The sequence below is a fragment of the Python bivittatus genome, unplaced genomic scaffold (assembly GCF_059951505.1).
Source record: "Python bivittatus isolate LINGU-HERP-01145 unplaced genomic scaffold, Pbiv_v1 ctg000020_np1212, whole genome shotgun sequence".
Taxonomy (NCBI): domain Eukaryota; kingdom Metazoa; phylum Chordata; class Lepidosauria; order Squamata; family Pythonidae; genus Python; species Python bivittatus.
In genome coordinates this window covers 131,191,722-131,210,591 of record NW_028277030.1, presented here as the reverse complement: position 1 = coordinate 131,210,591, position 18,870 = coordinate 131,191,722, and the positions used below count along the sequence as shown (strand labels likewise).

General features: G+C 39.2%; 1 protein-coding gene across 3 annotated transcripts in view; it reads left to right on the top strand.

The window, feature by feature from the left end:
- The window catches only part of USP34 (ubiquitin specific peptidase 34), a 170,366-nt gene that overhangs the window by 56,829 nt on the left and 94,667 nt on the right, over positions 1-18,870 (top strand). For all 3 annotated transcript variants that reach the window (XM_088149723.1, XM_088149716.1, XM_088149729.1), the window contains 9 exons: positions 4,219-4,373; positions 4,475-4,588; positions 7,585-7,684; positions 7,852-8,011; positions 8,635-8,761; positions 8,860-9,007; positions 9,270-9,370; positions 11,350-11,559; positions 14,321-14,446. In XM_088149723.1, coding sequence (XP_088005849.1) covers positions 4,219-4,373; positions 4,475-4,588; positions 7,585-7,684; positions 7,852-8,011; positions 8,635-8,761; positions 8,860-9,007; positions 9,270-9,370; positions 11,350-11,559; positions 14,321-14,446 — 1,241 coding nt within the window. The remainder of the gene's footprint in view (positions 1-4,218; positions 4,374-4,474; positions 4,589-7,584; positions 7,685-7,851; positions 8,012-8,634; positions 8,762-8,859; positions 9,008-9,269; positions 9,371-11,349; positions 11,560-14,320; positions 14,447-18,870) is intronic.

The following is an 18,870-nucleotide window of genomic DNA, read 5'->3' as shown; positions in this document are numbered from 1 at the left end:
GGATGTGTTTCCCTCCTCCCTCTGTCTTCATGTGAATAAGGGATGGACCTGTCTGAGACCTTTGTCAGGTTAGTTTCTTGGAATGGACTTAAGCCACTCTTGTCTGATTGTTGCCTTGGTAACAGATCTTCCTACTGCCCTTCAAGGCTATTCTTTATTCCCTCTACAGGTTGGGGCGTAGGGATCAGATGGGACTGCTGCTAGCTTACCTTCCTCCCTGTAGCATAGCAGCATCCCTGCCCAAGCTCTTCAACTCCATGGCCAAGTTGGCAGTGGAGTTTCCCAGGCATATGGTCTTGGGGGACTTCATCCTACCTTCTTTGTGCCTGGGGTCAGAGGTGGCCTGGGAGTTCGTGGTCACCATGGCAACTGTGGACCTGATCCAACTTATTAAGGGCCTAACCCACAATGGAGGTCACACACTAGATCTGGTCTTTGTCTTGGGGCAGTGGCATAGTCATCTGGGTTTGGGGGATGTTAACATCAACCCCTTGCCATGGTGAGATTATGCCCTCTTGGCTCTGGAGTTCTCCATGCCAATCCCCCCACTGCAGTAAGGGGGGGGGGTATTTAGTTGGCCTGCCCCAAGTGACTGATGGACCCAGTTGGGTTTCAGAGGGAGCTTGGGATTTTCCCCAAAGCTCTGGTGCACCTTTGTGCCAAGGCTTTGGCTGCAGCTTGGAATGAGCATGTGGCAACCAGTAATGAGTACATAAATAAAGGAAGGAATACATCAAGTCACATTACTGAGACATGGTTGGACAAAATATGAGGACTGAAGAGTATAACTTAGTCAAAAAAATTGATTGACTGCACCTTCAAGACTCTTGGCAACTGCCTGGACTAGTCCCTGCAGTTTTCTTGGCAAGGATCTTCAGAAGTGGTTTGCCATTGCCTCCTTCCTAAGGCTGAAAGAGAGTGATTGGCCCAAGGGCTGAATAAACACATACAGCACATTACTATTAAGTTTTTCTATGAATACTCACTTGTATACATACAAACTGCACTACTTCTTTATTGTAAACTGTTGTAAATAGAAATAAATGACAATGCGATCTCTCTAAATTGATTCCTACTCTTACCCACCCTGTGACAGCCCTGTGCTTTATATTTATTTATAAATGTCTTGGGTGAGGGCTTAGGAAATGTGATTATTAAATTTGCAGATGAAACAGGATTGGGGGATAAAAACCACCTAAGAGAACAGGATCAGGATTCAAGAGGATCTTGGCAAGCTGGAACTGTGGACAGAAAGCAGCAAGATTAATTTCTCCCCAAAGAGGTCATCCATCAGTGTGACAAAGTGTGAATCCAGAATTTAATAAGTTGAGATAATCAGCTTCTTTTAAGATTGTCTAAAGCTGCATGGCCATCAACCTCTTGCGTGCTTTGGAAAAAGGATATCGCTAAGCAGCATGTTAAGAGTCTCATGGTCCATTGTGAGTTAAAAAGCACAGGCACTGCACTGCCCCCTCATTCAGAGCAACTAGCATTCTCACGTCCCACAATGATAAGTTTATTATAACCTGATAAATCCAGTCAGTTCTTTCCAGCTGGACTGAATCAGCTATGAAGGGCAAATTAGTTAAGAGAATATGTAGTTGGGCACGGCCTTTGTATTCTAACCAAATGCTCAGGCTTCAAAAAGTTTAAATCGATCCTGTAAAATAAACTAAATGGGGCAGTCGACATTTCATGTGGATTTGCACCAACTATGAATCTAGACTGATACAAAGGCTTTTGCCCCCTGAAAAGCTATGCAAATCCCACACAGTAGGTGGCAGTGGGGCTGGCTGGCTATTTGCGAATCCGACATCAGAGAAAATTTCCTCTGATGTCTTTTTCAGTCATGGTGCAACCAGTATGGGTCATCCTCAAACCAACATTTCAAGCCAGTTATTATCTGACTTGCCTTGCTGTCTACAGATCCTCTGGAAAATCAGGTACCTATCTGAGGTCAGTGAATCAGTGAGGATGATCAAGGGTGTCAGGAGTGACTGTGTTCAGCACATTTCCTATCTTGTCATTCCATGGCAAAGCTGTGAATCTGACATTATCACAGCCATGACATCCAGAAAACCTCTACCATACTGCAAAATTCTTTGGATTCCATAAACCTCCAGGAACAATCATTATCCCTAATTGGTTGTAAAAGATCTTGGAGATAGTGTAGTCCAATCCCTGCCCAATGCAGGAATCCACTATTAAAACATCCCCAAGATATGACTACCCAGGCTGTTTAAACACCTTCACTGAAAGCCCCCCCCCCCGAGCAATTTGTTCTATTGTTAAACAGCTCCTTAACTTTAGGAAATTATTTCCCACATCCAAACAAAATATAGACTTCCTTCTAATTTAAAGTTATTGTTTCTTGCACTATCTCTTGGAAAAACTCTGAACAATTCAGCCCTGTCTTTTATATGACAGCTGTTCAGATGACCTTAAAACCTCTATCTTATCTCCTTGTAGTTGCCTCAGCTGCAGGCTAAACATATCCAACACTTCCTCATAGGTTTTTGTTTCCAGGCATCTATTCATCTTGACTGTTATTCTCTTGACATGCTCCAGTTTATTAGTGTCCTTCCTAAAATGTAATGCCAGAACTGGATTTGATATTCTAGGTGAGGACCAGTGCAGAACAGAAAGAACAATTATTTATTTTGATCTTAGCAGGATACTTGTACTGATGCAGCCTGGGTTGTACAGTGGTACCTCGGGTTACGAATGCCTCTGCTTACGAACTTTTCGGGCTATGACCAGCTCTGGCCGCAAAAATTTTCCTCGGTTTGCGAACTCCACCTCGGGGTACGAACTGGATCCGCGGCCATTTTCCACTGTGACACGTGGTCTGCGGCCATTTTCCGCCCGTGACACGTGGTCCGCGGCCGTTTTTCCGCCCGTGGCACACAGTCCGCGGCCGTTTTTCTGCCCTGCCGCGTGGTCCGCGGCCGTTTTTCCGCCCTCCCGCGTGGTCCGTGGCCATTTTTCCGCCCTTGACGCGTGGTCTGCGGACGCCGGAACGGATTAACGGTAATTACATTGAACCTTATGGGAAAATTTGCTTCGGGTTGCGAACAAATCGGGTTACGACCAGAGTCACGGAACGGATTAAATTCGTAACCCGAGGTACCACTGTATTTGTTTTTTTTGCAGCTGCATCACACTGTTGGCCCACCGAATCTATATTCTCTTTGCAAGTATTGCTGCTCAGTATAATCCCCCTAATCCTATACTCATACTCTTGATTTTATTTTTGTTTAAAAATGATAAAGACAGAATGCAGTGCAGTTTACACTTATACCAGCCATTTAACTGGCTGCACACCGGCTGTTGCGCAGTACACTTGGGGCTGCCGGTGCCACCACATTCCTTTTGATGTGTATTCTCCATTGTTTGCGTGCTTACTTTCTTGTAATCTCTTCATCTCCAATCTCTCCGCTCTGCAAGGGGGGGGGGAGAAAAACAACAGGTCAGGCACAAGGCAACATGTACTGACTGTAATGGCGATCACGTGACTGAGGGATGCTGAGAAGGTCATAAATGTGGGCATTGGTCATAAAGTTATTTTTTCAGCACCATCATAACTTCGAATGGTTTCTGAATGAGGCAATCAGTAAGCAAGGTCTGCCTCTACATAATCTAGAACTGTGATGATCATTGGAGGCCCAAATGGCTTTTGTGGCAAGGAATTCATTTTTCTAGCACCATCTGAATTGCCAGCTACAATTTTCTTCTGGATGAGGATAGCCTTACCATAACGATCCCTTCACTGATAACCTGATGACTTATTATTGTAATGCACTTAATATGGGACTACCTTTAAGACTGGCTGCAAACTCACGCAGAATATTGTGACTAGGTTGTTGAACAGGCAACCTATACACCTGTTTAGAATAAGGAGTACTGACTGCCAATTTGCTGATGATCTAGGATCTAGATAGTTGATAGAGTGTGTTCTCCCTTATATACCAAATTTATGGACCTGATGGACAGGGGACATCACTTGGACAATGTGTATTTATCACAAATTCACTGATAAAAAATAAAAGCTGACTTAGGGTTTTTATTGAATCTGTACTACTGTTGTCCTTTATGATCTGGTTTTGTATTGCAGAGGAGGGGGGTATTAATCCAAGTTATAATCCATTTGGGGATTATCATAATCAGAATAAAAAGTGGATAGCAAATTTCATTAATAAAATATGTTTGAATTTTTAGGGCTAAGTCTGGAACAAGTTGACATATTATGGCACTGTTTAGTTGAAGATTCTGAATGTTATGATGATGCTCTACACTGGTTCTTAAATCAAGTACGAAGTAAAGACCAGCATGCTATGGGAATGGAAACTTACAAACATCTTTTTTTAGAAAAGGTAGAGTAGAACTGATCTTTTTTGTACATAACCAATTAAAGTTTCTGTTGAGCACAAGCTTCAAAATTCTTCTTCTTTATTTTTATTTTTTTTTTACTTAGATGCCTCAGCTGAAGCCTGAAACAATTAGTATGACCGGATTAAACTTGTTTCAGCATTTGTGTAATTTGGCTCGATTGGCTACCAGTGCATATGATGGTGGTTCAAACTCAGAAGTAAGCAAAAGTACTGAGCTATTGTTTCATTTTTTTCTAAAATTAACATGTCTCTTTAGTTGTTCAAGCAATGCATTTTAGTAAGGGAATGTTTAGTGAACAGTATCATTTGACTACATCATTGTCCAAAACAATAATTCTCTGTAATTAGGTGAGAAGATTTTTATTTGAATTAAATTTTTGTGAATTATGTTTTAGAAGATAAAGGTGGTGCAATTTCAATTTAAATAGTAAGAAGGATATACAGTCATGTGAAAAAGTAAGTATACCTCATGAAAAGGTTTTTTTTTAATATATGTGGACATATCAATATTTTATCTTCACTCAAACAGTATATAAAGATAAAGATGATGTAACTGAACAAAGAACTATGAAAAATGGACTTTTCAATCATTTGATTGAAAAAATGAAATGAAATGAAAAATGAAAAAAATGAACAGATATGCCATTTCCTTCTGTAGAAAAAGTAATAGTAGTAATAATTTATTAAACTTGTATGCCCCCTGACTCTCAATGACCCTGGGTGGCTCAGAACAATCAACAAAGAAATTACAATAGAATCAATAAAAGATGGCAAATGCAATAAAGCTATGAAAAATAAGTACAGCCTTGGCTTTAATACCTAGTATTAACATCTTTGGTGGAAACAACCTCAAATAGGCATTTCTTATAACTGTCTACCAGTCTGTGACATCGACTGGGATAAATTTTTTCCCACTCCTCCATGCAGACTTTTTCAGTTGCACGAAGTTTGAGGGGTTGCTTGCATTCATAGCCTGTTTCAAATCACCCAGGGCATCTTGATGAGATTTAAATCTAGGCTTTGACTTGGCCATTCCAGAACCTCCATTTCTTTTCTTTTCTTTTTTTCAGCCATTCCTTGGTGGATTTACTGGAATGCTTAGGTTCACTGTCACATTGCAATTTTCACTTTCAGTTGAGCTTCTGTTTTCTGACAGATTGATATTTTGATTTTGATTATGTGCTATCAAGTTGTTTTTGACTCCTAGTGATGACATAAATAGATTTTCTCCATGATGATTTGTCCCTAACTTCGTCTTTCAGGTCTTTCAACTGTGCATTCATTACCACTGTAACTGAGTTCATCCACCTTGCTGCTGGTTGTCCTCTTCTGTTTCCTTCCACCTTTTCCAGCATTAGAGACTTCTCCAGAGAGCTAGGTCTTCTCATACTGTGTCTGAAAAATTTGAGCCTGGTAATTTGTGCCTCAAGGGAGAACTCTGGGTTGATTTGTTTGATGATCCAATTGTTTGTTTTCTTGGCTGCCCACATTATTCTCAGGAGTCTGCTCCAACTCAAAGGTTCAAAAGCATACCTTTCCTATCCTGCTTCTTCAAAGTCAGACATGGAGTGTTACAGGGAATACCACTGCATGTACAATTCTGATCTTTGTAAGCATAGAGACGGCATTTGAATATCTTTTTCAAGGCCTTCATGGCTGCTGTACCAAGTGCTAGTCTGTGACATATTTCTAGACTGCTTGTTCCTTTACTGTTGATAGTTTATTCTAAAAGACAGAAGCTATCTACCACTTCAATATTTTCATTGCCGATTCTGGTTGTTCCACCTGTTATCATTAGTTTGGTCATTTTTATATTTAATTTTAGTCCTATTTTTTTCATTTTGCTCCTTAACCTTTATTCCTAGAGCCTGCAGATCATTTGCATTTTCTACTGTCAGAGTAGTGTCATCAGCATAGTGCAGGTTATTGATGTTTCTTCCCCCAATTTTAAAACCATGCTTATCTTCTTCCAATCCAACTTCCCTTAACATATATTCAGCAGATAGGTTGAATAAATAAGAGGAGAAGATACAGCCTTGTTGCACTCATTTGCTGCCCAGGCCCTAATGCAGCAAAAGACCCCCAAACCATAACATTTCCACCACCATGCTTTACAATTGGTATCTGGTTCTTCTGGGAAATGCTGTCTTTGGTTTTTGCCAAACATGTCATCTCGTACTGTGGCCAATTTACTCTTATCTTTGCCTCATTTGTCCAGGACACATTATTCTAGAAATCCTGGTCTTTGCCTAGGTGTTCATGAACAAATTTTGGTCTTGCCCTGGTGTTCTTTCTGGACATCAAAGGTTTCCTCCTGGCATACCTCCCCTGTAGGTAATTTGTGCAGCTTCTTTCTAATGGTAGACGTGTGCATTTTAACATTGTAGTACTGAGAGCTACCTGAATCTCACATGATGAAATTCTGGGGCTTTTAGAGACTTCTGTCACTATCTTGCATTCTCTCGGGCTGAACTTGCTGGGATGGCCTGGCCTGGGCAAGTTGGCAGCTGTTTGAAATCTTCACTTGTAGATGATCTTCCAGATGGTTGAATGATTGATATCCAATTGTTCAGCGATCTTTTGAAATCCCTTCCCAGACTCATAGGCATCCATAACCTTCTTTCTGAAGGCCCCAAAGTGTTCTTTTGATCTAGGCATGGTGATACCTCACACTTCAACAACATAGAACAAATCAAAGTAAATGTCTCAGGTTCAAATAAGACAGGTTCTTCCCAGATCCAGTCTTATTCCCATCTTATTTCTTCCCACTCTAACAATGCTCTAATCATTTGTACCTGATTCTAATTTTAGGTAGCGATAAATGTAGGGGTGTACTTACTTTTTCCACCTGAAAAATTTGCATTTATGTTTACTAAATTACACAATGGACTACAAAATGTAAATGGTGCATGATACAGTGCATTCAGAAAGTATTTGTTATATTATATCCCCTTTATCAATATTATTGAAATGAAGATAAAGTATCTGTATGTTGAAATATGTTGAAAAAGTAAATAATTTCAATGGGGTGTACTTACTTTCTCATATCACTTCCTTTGGTATGGAATAAAATCCTTGCCAGTGCTGCTGACAAAGATGTGAGAAGATAAGTAGATAGTTTTCCTTGACTGTTGGACAGAAATTATGGACTGTCAGCCATATTAGTTTTTTCTTTTTTTGTTTCTTTTTACAGTTGTGTGGTATGGACCAATTCTGGGGCATTGCTTTAAGAGCACAGTCTGGAGATGTGAGCCGGGCAGCTATACAGTACATTAACTCCTATTATATTAATGGTATGAGAATTCATTTCAGAAATCTGAGCTCAGAATTCCAAAGAAAATACTTTGTATCGTTACTTTTTCTTCTTATAGAAATAGAAGAAATTTAAATAAGTGTTTTTTTTATTTAGGTCATTTATCTTTATAATTTTATTTAGGTTATTTATTTTTAAATCTTTTAGGTAAAACAGGTCTGGAGAAAGAACAGGAATTTATTAGCAAGTGCATGGAAAGCCTAATGATAGCATCTAGTAATTTAGAGCAAGATTCTCATTCCAGCCTCACCATTATTGAACGAGGACTTCTCATGCTTAAAACTCATTTAGAAGCTTTTCGGAGAAGGTAAACTATATCCTTGTTGAACTGTTTTATCAAAATGTAGTATTTAAGGAAACATGACAGGCAGCTATGAATGTTAATTTTTGTGGTCTCAATATTAATTTGCTGTATTTTTTTATTTCATTTTAAATTTAGGAATTTTAAAAGAAAATTCTGTATCTTAGTGGGGGGTTTTTTGGCACAAATGCAAAGTGGATTATTTCCAAAGACCTGGGGGAAAAAAATAAAAGACAGGGATCTTGTGCTAGGTGGAGGGAGGGAGGGAGGGAGGAGAAAGGGGGAGGGGAGGGGAGGGGAGGGGCCCGTGATATACATCATCCTAGTTTTGAAACATCCTTCAGTTTGCTATGTAGCGTTGGGTAAACTACTTTTAAAATAAAATAAGACTGAAATGTTATTGAGCTCATGAAATTAGCTTCATAGTTCCTTAGGCCTGGACGAAAGTTTATAAACATCACAAGTTCTAAAATATTAAGAAATTCATAGTCACCACCACCTTGTTCTTGTATATGAGCTCAGCTATTCAGTTGCCACCTTGAAGAGGTAAATCTGTAACATCTCCATAAATTTGCTTAGATAATTTGGTTTGTCAGTGGCTTCCCTTTTTTATAATATATTTTCTCCAGGTTTGCATATCATCTGAGGCAGTGGCAAATAGAAGGCACTGGTATCAGCAGCCATTTAAAAGCATTGAGTGATAAACAATCACTACCTCTCAGAATTGTTTGTCAGCCAGCTGGACTTCCTGACAAGGTATGTTTTCTTAATTTGCTTTTCCCTAAAATATTGCTTTATATCTCTTGTCTCATTTATTAAGAAATAAATTTAATGTACAATGTGTTCTGTTCCAGATGACCATTGAAATGTATCCAAGTGATCAGGTGGCAGATCTGAGAGCTGAGGTTACACATTGGTATGAAAATTTGCAGAAAGAACAGCTGAACCAGCAAGCTCATCTGCAAGAATTTGGCCAAATCAGTAGAAAAGGAGATTTCCCAGGTACTTGTTAAAGCATTTTTCTGGCTAGGACTTGGTTGATTGGCAATCTAAGTTTGTGTGGTAGGTTTAATTCTGTCTTTATTCACAGACCATGTTCATACAAAAAAAGGCTGTTCTAGTGTTTTTCCCAATTTAATACATGAATGAATGAGTCAAAAAATAGAAAATCTACTGTTTCTATAGCTGTATAAAAATGATTGTGATATGTTTGGTGGATAGAGGAGAAGGCGAAATACTAAAAGCAACTTTTTTTCATTTTTAGGGGGTCTCATGGGACCTGTAAGAATGATCTCTTCTGGGCATGAACTAACAACTGACTATGATGAAAAAACTCTTCATGAACTGGGGTTTAAAGATATGCAGGTATTAATAAATATTCAGAAGAGGTGATTATAAAGCATTCTGTAGTGATAATTATTCATTATTTATATTAGTGTAATACTGTATCTTAAAAAAAAGACTATCCTGAATTTAGGGTTTCCTCGCGCTTCCAGGAACATTGCAAGTAGTCCTCATTTAGCATCCACAATTGGGACCGGAAACTCAGTTGCTAAGTGAAGCAGTTGCTAAGTGGAAAATCACGTGATCACAACTGTGCTTTCCTTTTCCCTACTTACCTACCCTGTGGAATGCTCACCCTCATGCTGGGATAATTAATAAGAAGAAAATTCATTATTGTATTTACATTAATTGGAGAGGAAGGGATTACAAGACACTAAGCAGCCCCACAGTGGAGAGTACACATCAAAAGCAATGCTCTGGTGCTGGCAGCTGCGAGTGTGCTACACAAACAGCCCAGTGTATTCCCTGTTGTAGGCCGGCTTACTCTCTCTTAATCCCTTCCTCTCAATCTCTCCACTATGCAAGGGGAGGAGGAAATGGTCAGGCACAGGAGAGACTGCCTGCAGAAATCACTTGTGCTCCCTGCCATTTGCACAGAGGGGAGAGATTGGGGAGGAAGGGATTACAAGAGAGTAAGCAGACGCACAGTGGGGAATACACATTGAAAGCAATGCTCTGATGCCAGCAGCCATGAGCACACTGTGCAGATAGCCTAGTGTATTCCCAGTGAGGACTACCTGTATTTTGGAACTGATAACTAAGAGACTGAGCCAAAAAGTTTGGCAAAAAGTTAATTTTTGAGGAGGGAAGTTCCCTTTTTTATTCTACAGTTTATTTTTATTTTAGTTTCAAAGAATAAAAATAATTTTCAAAGGTGCCACACAGATCTCTTAAAATAAATATATTTAGTTTTCTTATTCCATCTAATATGCATCTAAAATAGAATGTTCTGTAGGTGGAAGTGGATCTTGCTGCTACATTTGTATGGTACTTATTGAAATAACATAATTAAGAGCATAATATCTAAAACTGAAGCAAATGTTTATGGAATTCTTCAGAGATTAGCATTCTGGAGGGAACTATATCAGTCCTAGGGTCTGAAACCAGGATTTTATGTTATTTAGTAGCTAAATATCAAGAAGGAATGGTATTCCTTTTAGATCAGAAAACTTTCTGTAGGTGCAGTACATAGTAAATACAGGTGGTCCTTGCTTAACATCCACTAATTCAGTGACAATTCAAAGTTATGATGGCGCTGAACGAGGGTCCTCATAGTTGTGGCCGTTGCAACATCCCTGCAGTTGTATGATTGCAATTCAGGTGCTTGGCAAGTGGCTTGCAATTACAACATTGCAATGTCCCACAATCACATAATTGGCTTTTGCGACCTTCACTGCCAGCTTCAACTAGCAAAGTCAATGGGGAAGCCAAGCCGGCAGGAGGTTACAAGTGGCAATCATGTGACTACAGAATGCTGTGACTATGCAGGATTTGCCTAATGATAGTAACTAGGACGGCTGGAACTTCTATTGTAAGTTGACATGTTCATGTAACAACATGCCTTATGGCTGTGTCGTTTAGCGATGGAGTTCCTGGTCCCAATTACCATTGGTAAGTGAGGACTATCTGTACTGATTTTCTTACCATTGATGGGTTCCATTACTAATTTCTCAGTGATAGGTGACTTCCTCATTCATCTGAAATGATAATATTCTGTTAACTGTCCCTTGTGTCCACATGATCCCCTTATAGAACTTAAAACATCTAGCTAATTTGCACATTACCAGCAATGATTTTTGTGCGTGATAATATATTGGTCTTTGCTCAAGTACTACCTTCTCCCTGACTTGTACTTTTCCTTCTCCCTGCTACATGAACAGCTTTCTCGTGGCCTTAGTGTGTTGAAGGTACACTACTGGTACCAGTATACAGATATCTTAATTATAATCATAACTTCCTTGCTTTTTAAAAATAAAATTATCTTCACTTGCTATTTCAAGATGGTGTTTGTGTCCCTGGGTGCTCCAAGGAGAGAGCGAAAAGGGGAAGGAGTTCAGCTTCCAGCATCCTGCTTGCCAGCTCCTCAGAAGGACAACATCCCAATGCTCTTACTTCTACAAGAACCTCATCTTACAACTCTGTTTGATTTGCTAGAAATGCTTGCTTCCTTTAAGCCTCCACCTGCAGAAGTGGCTATGGAAGATAGTGAGGTAATTTTAATTAAGGTTCTTATGCAGATTGTGTTTTATATAATATATATACACAAGTATGCACACATGCAGCAAGGTTCCACAATCTGTCAGGCAACAGGCACCACTGTATAATCTCAGATGATATAGGTGCCAAAAACAAAAATTAAACAACTGTGGAATGTATATTTCAAAAAATGAATAAAAATTGCCCAAATCCCATGTTATCTCATAGAAAAATACACATTTGTGCAATTTCTCTATTGTAGGATTGAGGCTATTTTATGTGGTATTGTAAAAAACCAATTTGGTTGATTGGTTGGTTGGTTGGTTGGTTGGTTGGTTTAATTTTGGAAGATGGTGGGTGCTATCCAATGGCACATCAAGTACTATATGTGCATAGATAACATAATTGCTGACTTATGCTGTAAAACAGAGAATTGTGAAAACTTTCAGTATTGATGAGTAAAATTGGCTTCATGTTTTTGTGATATATTTCTTTCTTTTTCCATCTGAAGTTTAAATAGCGTGGTATATGTTATCCTACATGGAGTTATAGAGTGGTTACAAATAGTGTAGAATAATTCTGGGGAACAAAAAAAAACTTGTGTGTGTTACACAAACAAAAACTTGTTAATCTTACAGTATTTTGTATCCTGAATTAAGATGTTTTCAGCTTTTTTTCTATCAGGCAAGGTTTTTGAGTGGCACACAACTTGATACTTTGATAATTAAAAGCACAAAAGTCGTACTGGGACTCCACTTGCCTTGGTACCTCTTTTCCATGTTTGAAATGTCCTGGTGAAATCGTTTACCATGCTCATCACTGACTGTACCTAGGTTGTCAGGGAAAAAGTCCAAATAAGAGTCCAAGAAATGAACTTTCAATGACATGTGACATCCCATAGCTTGGTGCAACTTTATGATTTCACAAAAGGTTTTTGCAGGTGCTGTTGAATGATTATTATGTAGCTTTTTCAACTTCACTTAACTCTTCATCAGATTTGCCATATTTTATCAATTTTCTTACCTGAGGACCTACAAAAATATCTTCCTTAATCTTAGCATCACTAATCCTGGGAAATTTATTCCTCAAGTACACAAATCCAGTTCCTGTTTTATCCATCTCTTTAATGTAGTTTTTCATAAGTCCAAGTTTGATATGCAAAGGAGGAAGGAAACCCTCTTCAGGCTTAACAGGTGGACTATTTACCACATTTTTTTTTCCTGGAAATGTGAGGTATGTTTTGGCCATTCTTTCTGAATGTAATAGTTTTTCCTGTTCCTACTGCTCCACTCACACAAAAAACAATAGTACTTTCTGTACCCAAGCTGCAGGCCCAGCAGAAGTGCAGTGACCAGATATTCCATTTATATTTTTCATACTGGATCTTTTCTAAAAATAGTTTCATGTACCCATACAACTCATTCATGTTAGCAGCATGAGCTAACAATCATTTATTTCCATTATGTAGGAGGACAACCTTCAAGCTAGCTTTTGAGGAGTCAATGAACAAACACCACTTTACATTGTGTTCATGACCGAGACTCTCCATAACCAAACATCTTTACAAAGCAGTAGCCCATCTTCTTGGGAGAAGAATTTGTTAAATTCATCATGGTAGCAACAACAAAAACTTTAGTATCAGAAGATTCTGATTTAGTATCAGCTCTTTAATCTTGAACCTAAAACATCAGCCTACTTCTTAGACAAGTTAAAAAATAAGAGCAAGATCATTCAGATCCTCTTCAAATATGGCTCAGTTGAAATCCTGAGTCAGAATTAATGTTTTCCCTTTTGTACCCTGTATATGCACCATCATAATCCCCACTAGATTCAGTGTCACTAAACGTCACATTTTCTGAAGGCTTTGGCACACATAATGTCATCTCCTCATTATGTGGGACTGGTCTCATTAAACTGAGGTATTTCACAGTGTGCTGCCTTTTATTGCTGATCCCTGTTGTTTCTGTTAGGCAGAAATAATAATTTGATGAATAGTCTTTTGGCTCCCTCCAATTCATAGAAGTGGCATATGACGTGAACCCTTTAGCCATCCTGTTAGAAGTCTAATGCATGTCACACAACAAACATGAAGGGCCCAATTCTTAACTTGGTCACCCACTTTACAACCAAACTAAAGTTCATAGAAATTTTTGACAAGCAGGAAGTTTCATTTCTAAGAGTTAAATTTAAAGTTACCATGCACATGGAGAAAGTATCAGGATGGTTGTCATTGTTTTGTGGCATGATAACAGTATATAGGTAAGAAAACACGATTATAGTCAATTTAATATTTAACTTGAATACAGAGAATTTAAACTTAAACTTTTTTCACTATAGCTGTGGCACCAGATTGACAAGGAACTACTCTCCAGACAGAGGCTGGGCATATCCAGACAGAGGTCTAGGCAGAGCCAAACATGACTCAGCCTGCACAATGTGCTGTTCTTTGCTAGCTGTCATGCCTTCTACCTTTGTCTGGAAGTTATTTGTGCTGGAGAACAATAATAGTAACTAGACTTTGCTCAATGATTGATACAGATACGGTACTATAGTTAAAATACTGCATGGTACTGTAATTTAACCAATTGAAAGAATAAAGAAGATGGGGTCACAAGAAAACTAAGCCTGATAGAAAAAATCTGGTTTCATTTTTGAATTCAGGATGAAAAAGTCTGATTAGAACACCCATTACAATCTATGTGATAAAATTGTTACTGTAATTTATTTAATTTGCTTTATTTGATTAGCATGATATATTTTTACATGTGTCTTCAGAGCGCAAAATGTGAAGAACTCCATCTTCATGCAGAAAACCTATCAAGGCGAGTTTGGGAGTTGTTAATGCTGCTGCCAACATGTCCTAATATGCTTCAGGCATTTCAAAATATTTCAGATGATCAGGTGAGCAAAAAGTCATCTCTTAAAAATCTGTAGTTGCTGACATATGAAATTGGTAGTCCTTTAGGATATTTTCTCCTGTTTTGAAGTGCTGCACATAGTTTAAACCTGACATCACAGTTTGGAGGTTGGGGATTCCAATATCTGCTACCATTTGTATGTCTTGAAAAGGCGAGGGACAGTTATTATGACATTTGGAAGGCCTTGTGAGCTCCCAGTGTTGGCACCATAGAGGGCCCGCCCACTCCCTTCTTACCACACAAATATCAGGAAGGAAGAGAAAGGAAGTTGCTGGAAAAATTGGGGCAAGTGGGCCAACAAGAAATGGCATGGTGGGACTTCCTGAGACCATTACAGTAAGGAACAGGGGCATAAGCCATGTGGAGGAAACAAAGATGGTACTATGGAGAATAAATATGAAGGAAGAAGTGATCTTCATTGTTTATGAAGGAAGAGGTGATCTGACTCACCTTGCCATTCTCATCCCATAAAATCACTTCAGAATCCCTTTCAGTTTTACTTCTGTGGAACCATGGGTGGTCCAAAACAGTTCATCAGAATTTCCAGAATGAGGAGGTTTGTTTTGGACTACAGGTAGTCCTCACTTAATGACCATTCGTTTAGCAACCATTTGAAATTACAACAGTGCTGAAAAAAATGACTTACAACCCATGCCCAAAGGTACGGCTGTTGCAGTGCCCCTGTGGTTATGTGATCAAAATTCGGGCACTTGGCAGCCTGCCTGCACTTACGACCGCAGGGGCACTGCAACTCCCCCTACCCGCCTATCTCAGCCCCCAATCTATGCCCTTTTGGCTGCCTTGCACAGCGGCACTCAGCAGTGGCAGCACCAGGGCTGGAGCTAAAGTAGAGGCCTGGGGTGTTCAGCAGTGGCAGCAAGCTGCCACTGTTGCCACCACCATGCCAGGCCTAGACTTCAGCCCCAGTGCCACCACTGCCACTGTGAAATGCTGCCTCAAGCCCCACACCACGGCCAGCCACCCCAGCACCATTGCACAAAGCCCCAGTTGCCCCTGCCGCCCTGCATTCCACAGGTTCTGCCACACCCAGCTGACCTTTGCCATATTCCTCCCACTGCTGACAAGGTGCACCCAGCCTGACCCTCCTGTATGCAAGGCAGCTGCTGGCCATGCCAGGACTTCTTCCTGAGGCTGCTTGCACTGTTCTCCAAGCCACATGCCCCATTCTTGTGATCCTTCAGAAATCTTCTGGTCTTCCCTGGGTCTTGCACTGTTCTCCAAGCCACATGCCCCATTCTTGTGATCCTTCAGAAATCTTCTGGTCTTCCCTGGGTCTTGCACTATTCTCCAAATAGCTAGGTGTGCTATTTGGAGAATGGCAGAAGCCCCATTCTCATGGAGCTTCGGAAGACCTCATTCTCCAAATTGCATGCCCCCATTCCTTCTCCCAGCACTCCAAGAACAGGGCAGAGTAAACTAGAATAATGGTTTTCTGTGATCTGAACTCTGTGCTCCTGTTAATGTACCTCAAGATAACATTTGCCTTTTAGCTGCTGGCTTATGAGTGTCATAACAAGGTCACTCAGATCTTTTTCACATGTACGGTTGACAAGCCAAGTATCTCCCTTTCCATACCTGTGCCTTTTTCCTACCTAGATGCAGAACATTTCATTTCTCCCTCTTAAGGTCCATCCTACTCCTTTCATCTCAGTGTTCAAGGCTGTATAGATCTTTTTGAATGTTCTCTTTCCTCTAAACTATTAGCCACTTCTCTTAGCTAGGTGTAATTTGCAATCTTGGTAAGCATTCCTCTATCCGAGTCACTGTTGAATAGCACTGGGGCCCGGGACAAGGCACCGGGCCCCTCCTTTCTCCCAAGCTGAATTGGAACCATTAATGAGGATGCTTTCAGTGTAGTAATTCAGCCAACAGTGAGTCCATTAAAGTGTGGGTTTAGTGAAATACACTTATGTACTCATGCACAGCTACTTGCCTTCTTTCAACAAGAATTCAGATGCTTGCAGCAGACTACATACTACCTACTGCCTTTCTATCAGCATTTGCACCTGACACCTCCTCCATTACTTTCCTCATCTTTAGCATATTTTCTACCAAGCTACACACATTCCTATACTTGTTGTAGCCTTTTATCATTGATATATAATTTGCAAGAATTCACTCAATTTTTCCTATTAAACACAACTACAGTACTATAGATTTTAGCACATTAATTTTCAAATTCTCCTCATTGCATCATATAATCTATTTTATTATAATCATATAATCTATTTTGTTGCAGTTCATGTATACAAGTATATATACATTCATGCTCCCAACCAACACATCTCTAAGATCACTGCAGATATTCCTTATATTTATCCATAAATATATGTATTTTTAAATATTTTATTAAAGTTCATTTCTATAAAAACTAATAGAAAACTAAAAAACCCACAAAAAGAAAGAAAGAAAAGAAAGAAGAGAAAGAAATATAAAAGATGACTCCCCCCTCCAAACAAGTATATGTATTAACAGTAATTTAACACTTTCTCTAATATTACTAAAAAAAAAAGGCTTCTTCATCCCCTTTCTCATCCCTAAACAATAACCAAATTGTAAAAAATATTCAACAATCCAGCAAAAGCATTAAGAGTGCCAGTAATAATAAACTGTATATTTTAAGCTTAAACAAATAGGTTTATTTTGCATTTTAGCTTCTAGGTTTTTTTCTGAGAAATGAAACCTAGAAGATCTCTCCCCTTAAGCATACAAAAGACCAATAATAATCACATATGCGTTTTAAACTAAACCAAATAAATCACTTTTACAAGTATAAATCATTGTCTTACAGTCCTGGTCAGAAAAAGAAAATTCAATACTAACAATCCGAGATCAAAACATGGATAATTTAATGTTGATCTGATAAATCCACTTTGAATTCCTTTCTCTTCTTTTGGAAAAGCTCAGTCTCTCTTCTCCAAATAAAACCCCAAATAACAATCTCTTATTCTCTTCCTATCTATTTTCAGAAAAGGTTTCAGAGATGTGGTATTTCCCTTCTGTATATCCAAAATAAGATAATTCTCAAAGTCACTCTTCCGGTCCATTACAGCTTCTTTCTCCGTATCATTCTCATAATCAAGCAATTTTGAGTCCATCTTTGGATCTACAGAATCTTTTTCCATATCGTCCATGATTTTCTTATAATTTAGCATTTCTTTAAAGTCCATTTTAGAATCCTTATTCAAGTCATCCTCCACTGCTATTTTGTCCAGTAAAAACCTTTCTTCTTCTACAACCTCTGTTAGCCCCAATTTTACAAATAATTCCTGGACACACTGATTTCAAACAGCTAAAAATACTTTGAAAGAAGGATACTCCTCCATTATGTTAAAAAAGATATATTGTTGGCTTTTGTTCCTTCTGACCTTGAAAGCTCTGTCTTATCTTATGTTTATTTTCAGAAGCAAAACTTTCCCAGGGCAGGTTTTCTTGCAATTAAATCCAAATTCACTTACTGTATTTTCTTAAACATTTAAAACAATCCTTAAAAATGCCATTTCAAAACCATCTAGCCTCTTAACTGTCCCCAATCAGCATTCTTAATTCCCTTTTGCTGTTTCCAAACATTAAAATATTTCTTTTTGATCTTTAAACTTACTTTAATCTTCTTTCTCCCAGGATAGTAGGAAATTCTCCTGGTGTACAGCAACTTGTCTTTCAGGAGGTTTTTAATTGCCAAATAAATCACAAATAGGCAGTTTACGATGTTAGTTAAAAGAGGAAGTAAAGTAAATCTAGTGTCCTTTTGAAGGCTCCGCACCACAGCTTGGGCTCAATGTTTCCCTCAACTCCGAAAGTACTCCACCCACTAGAGATTGCTAAATTGCAATCTCTTCACAGGGGGTCTCTGTAAGGAGTACCTGTGGGTGATCCTGGCAATCTCTTATCTAGGGATGATTCTAAAGAGCTGGATCAATGCCAGCTCCTCTAATTGCCATGGGCATCAGCTCCACAAAGGACGGAGCCGTATTCAATCAGCCATTTCTTCCCTGGAAGCCTGGCACTAAATTATTTAGAATGGTTAAAATGGTTTAAAAACTTTTTTTTGACAATTTTCTTTGACAGGGTTAATTAAGAAACTAATCGGAATTAAAACTGTCAAATCATAGCACCTTTTGACAGATGTCACAAGGTCTTCTGTGCTGGGGTTGGACACCTACCTGTTTGTTTTCCCCTCTGGACTCAAGGAATGGAGTATTTTCTGCAAAGTCTATGTTTTATCTTTGTTGGACTGAGGAGTAGTGGGGAGGGCTGTGGTATGACAGATGTTTAGGGGAGCTGCCATAAAATCCAGGCCCCTCACGGGCTGCCAAATGCTTGAGAACAGGTGAGGCTTGGTGGGGGAGTCTTCATATTGCTGTGCGGAGTTGGGGTGTATTTGGG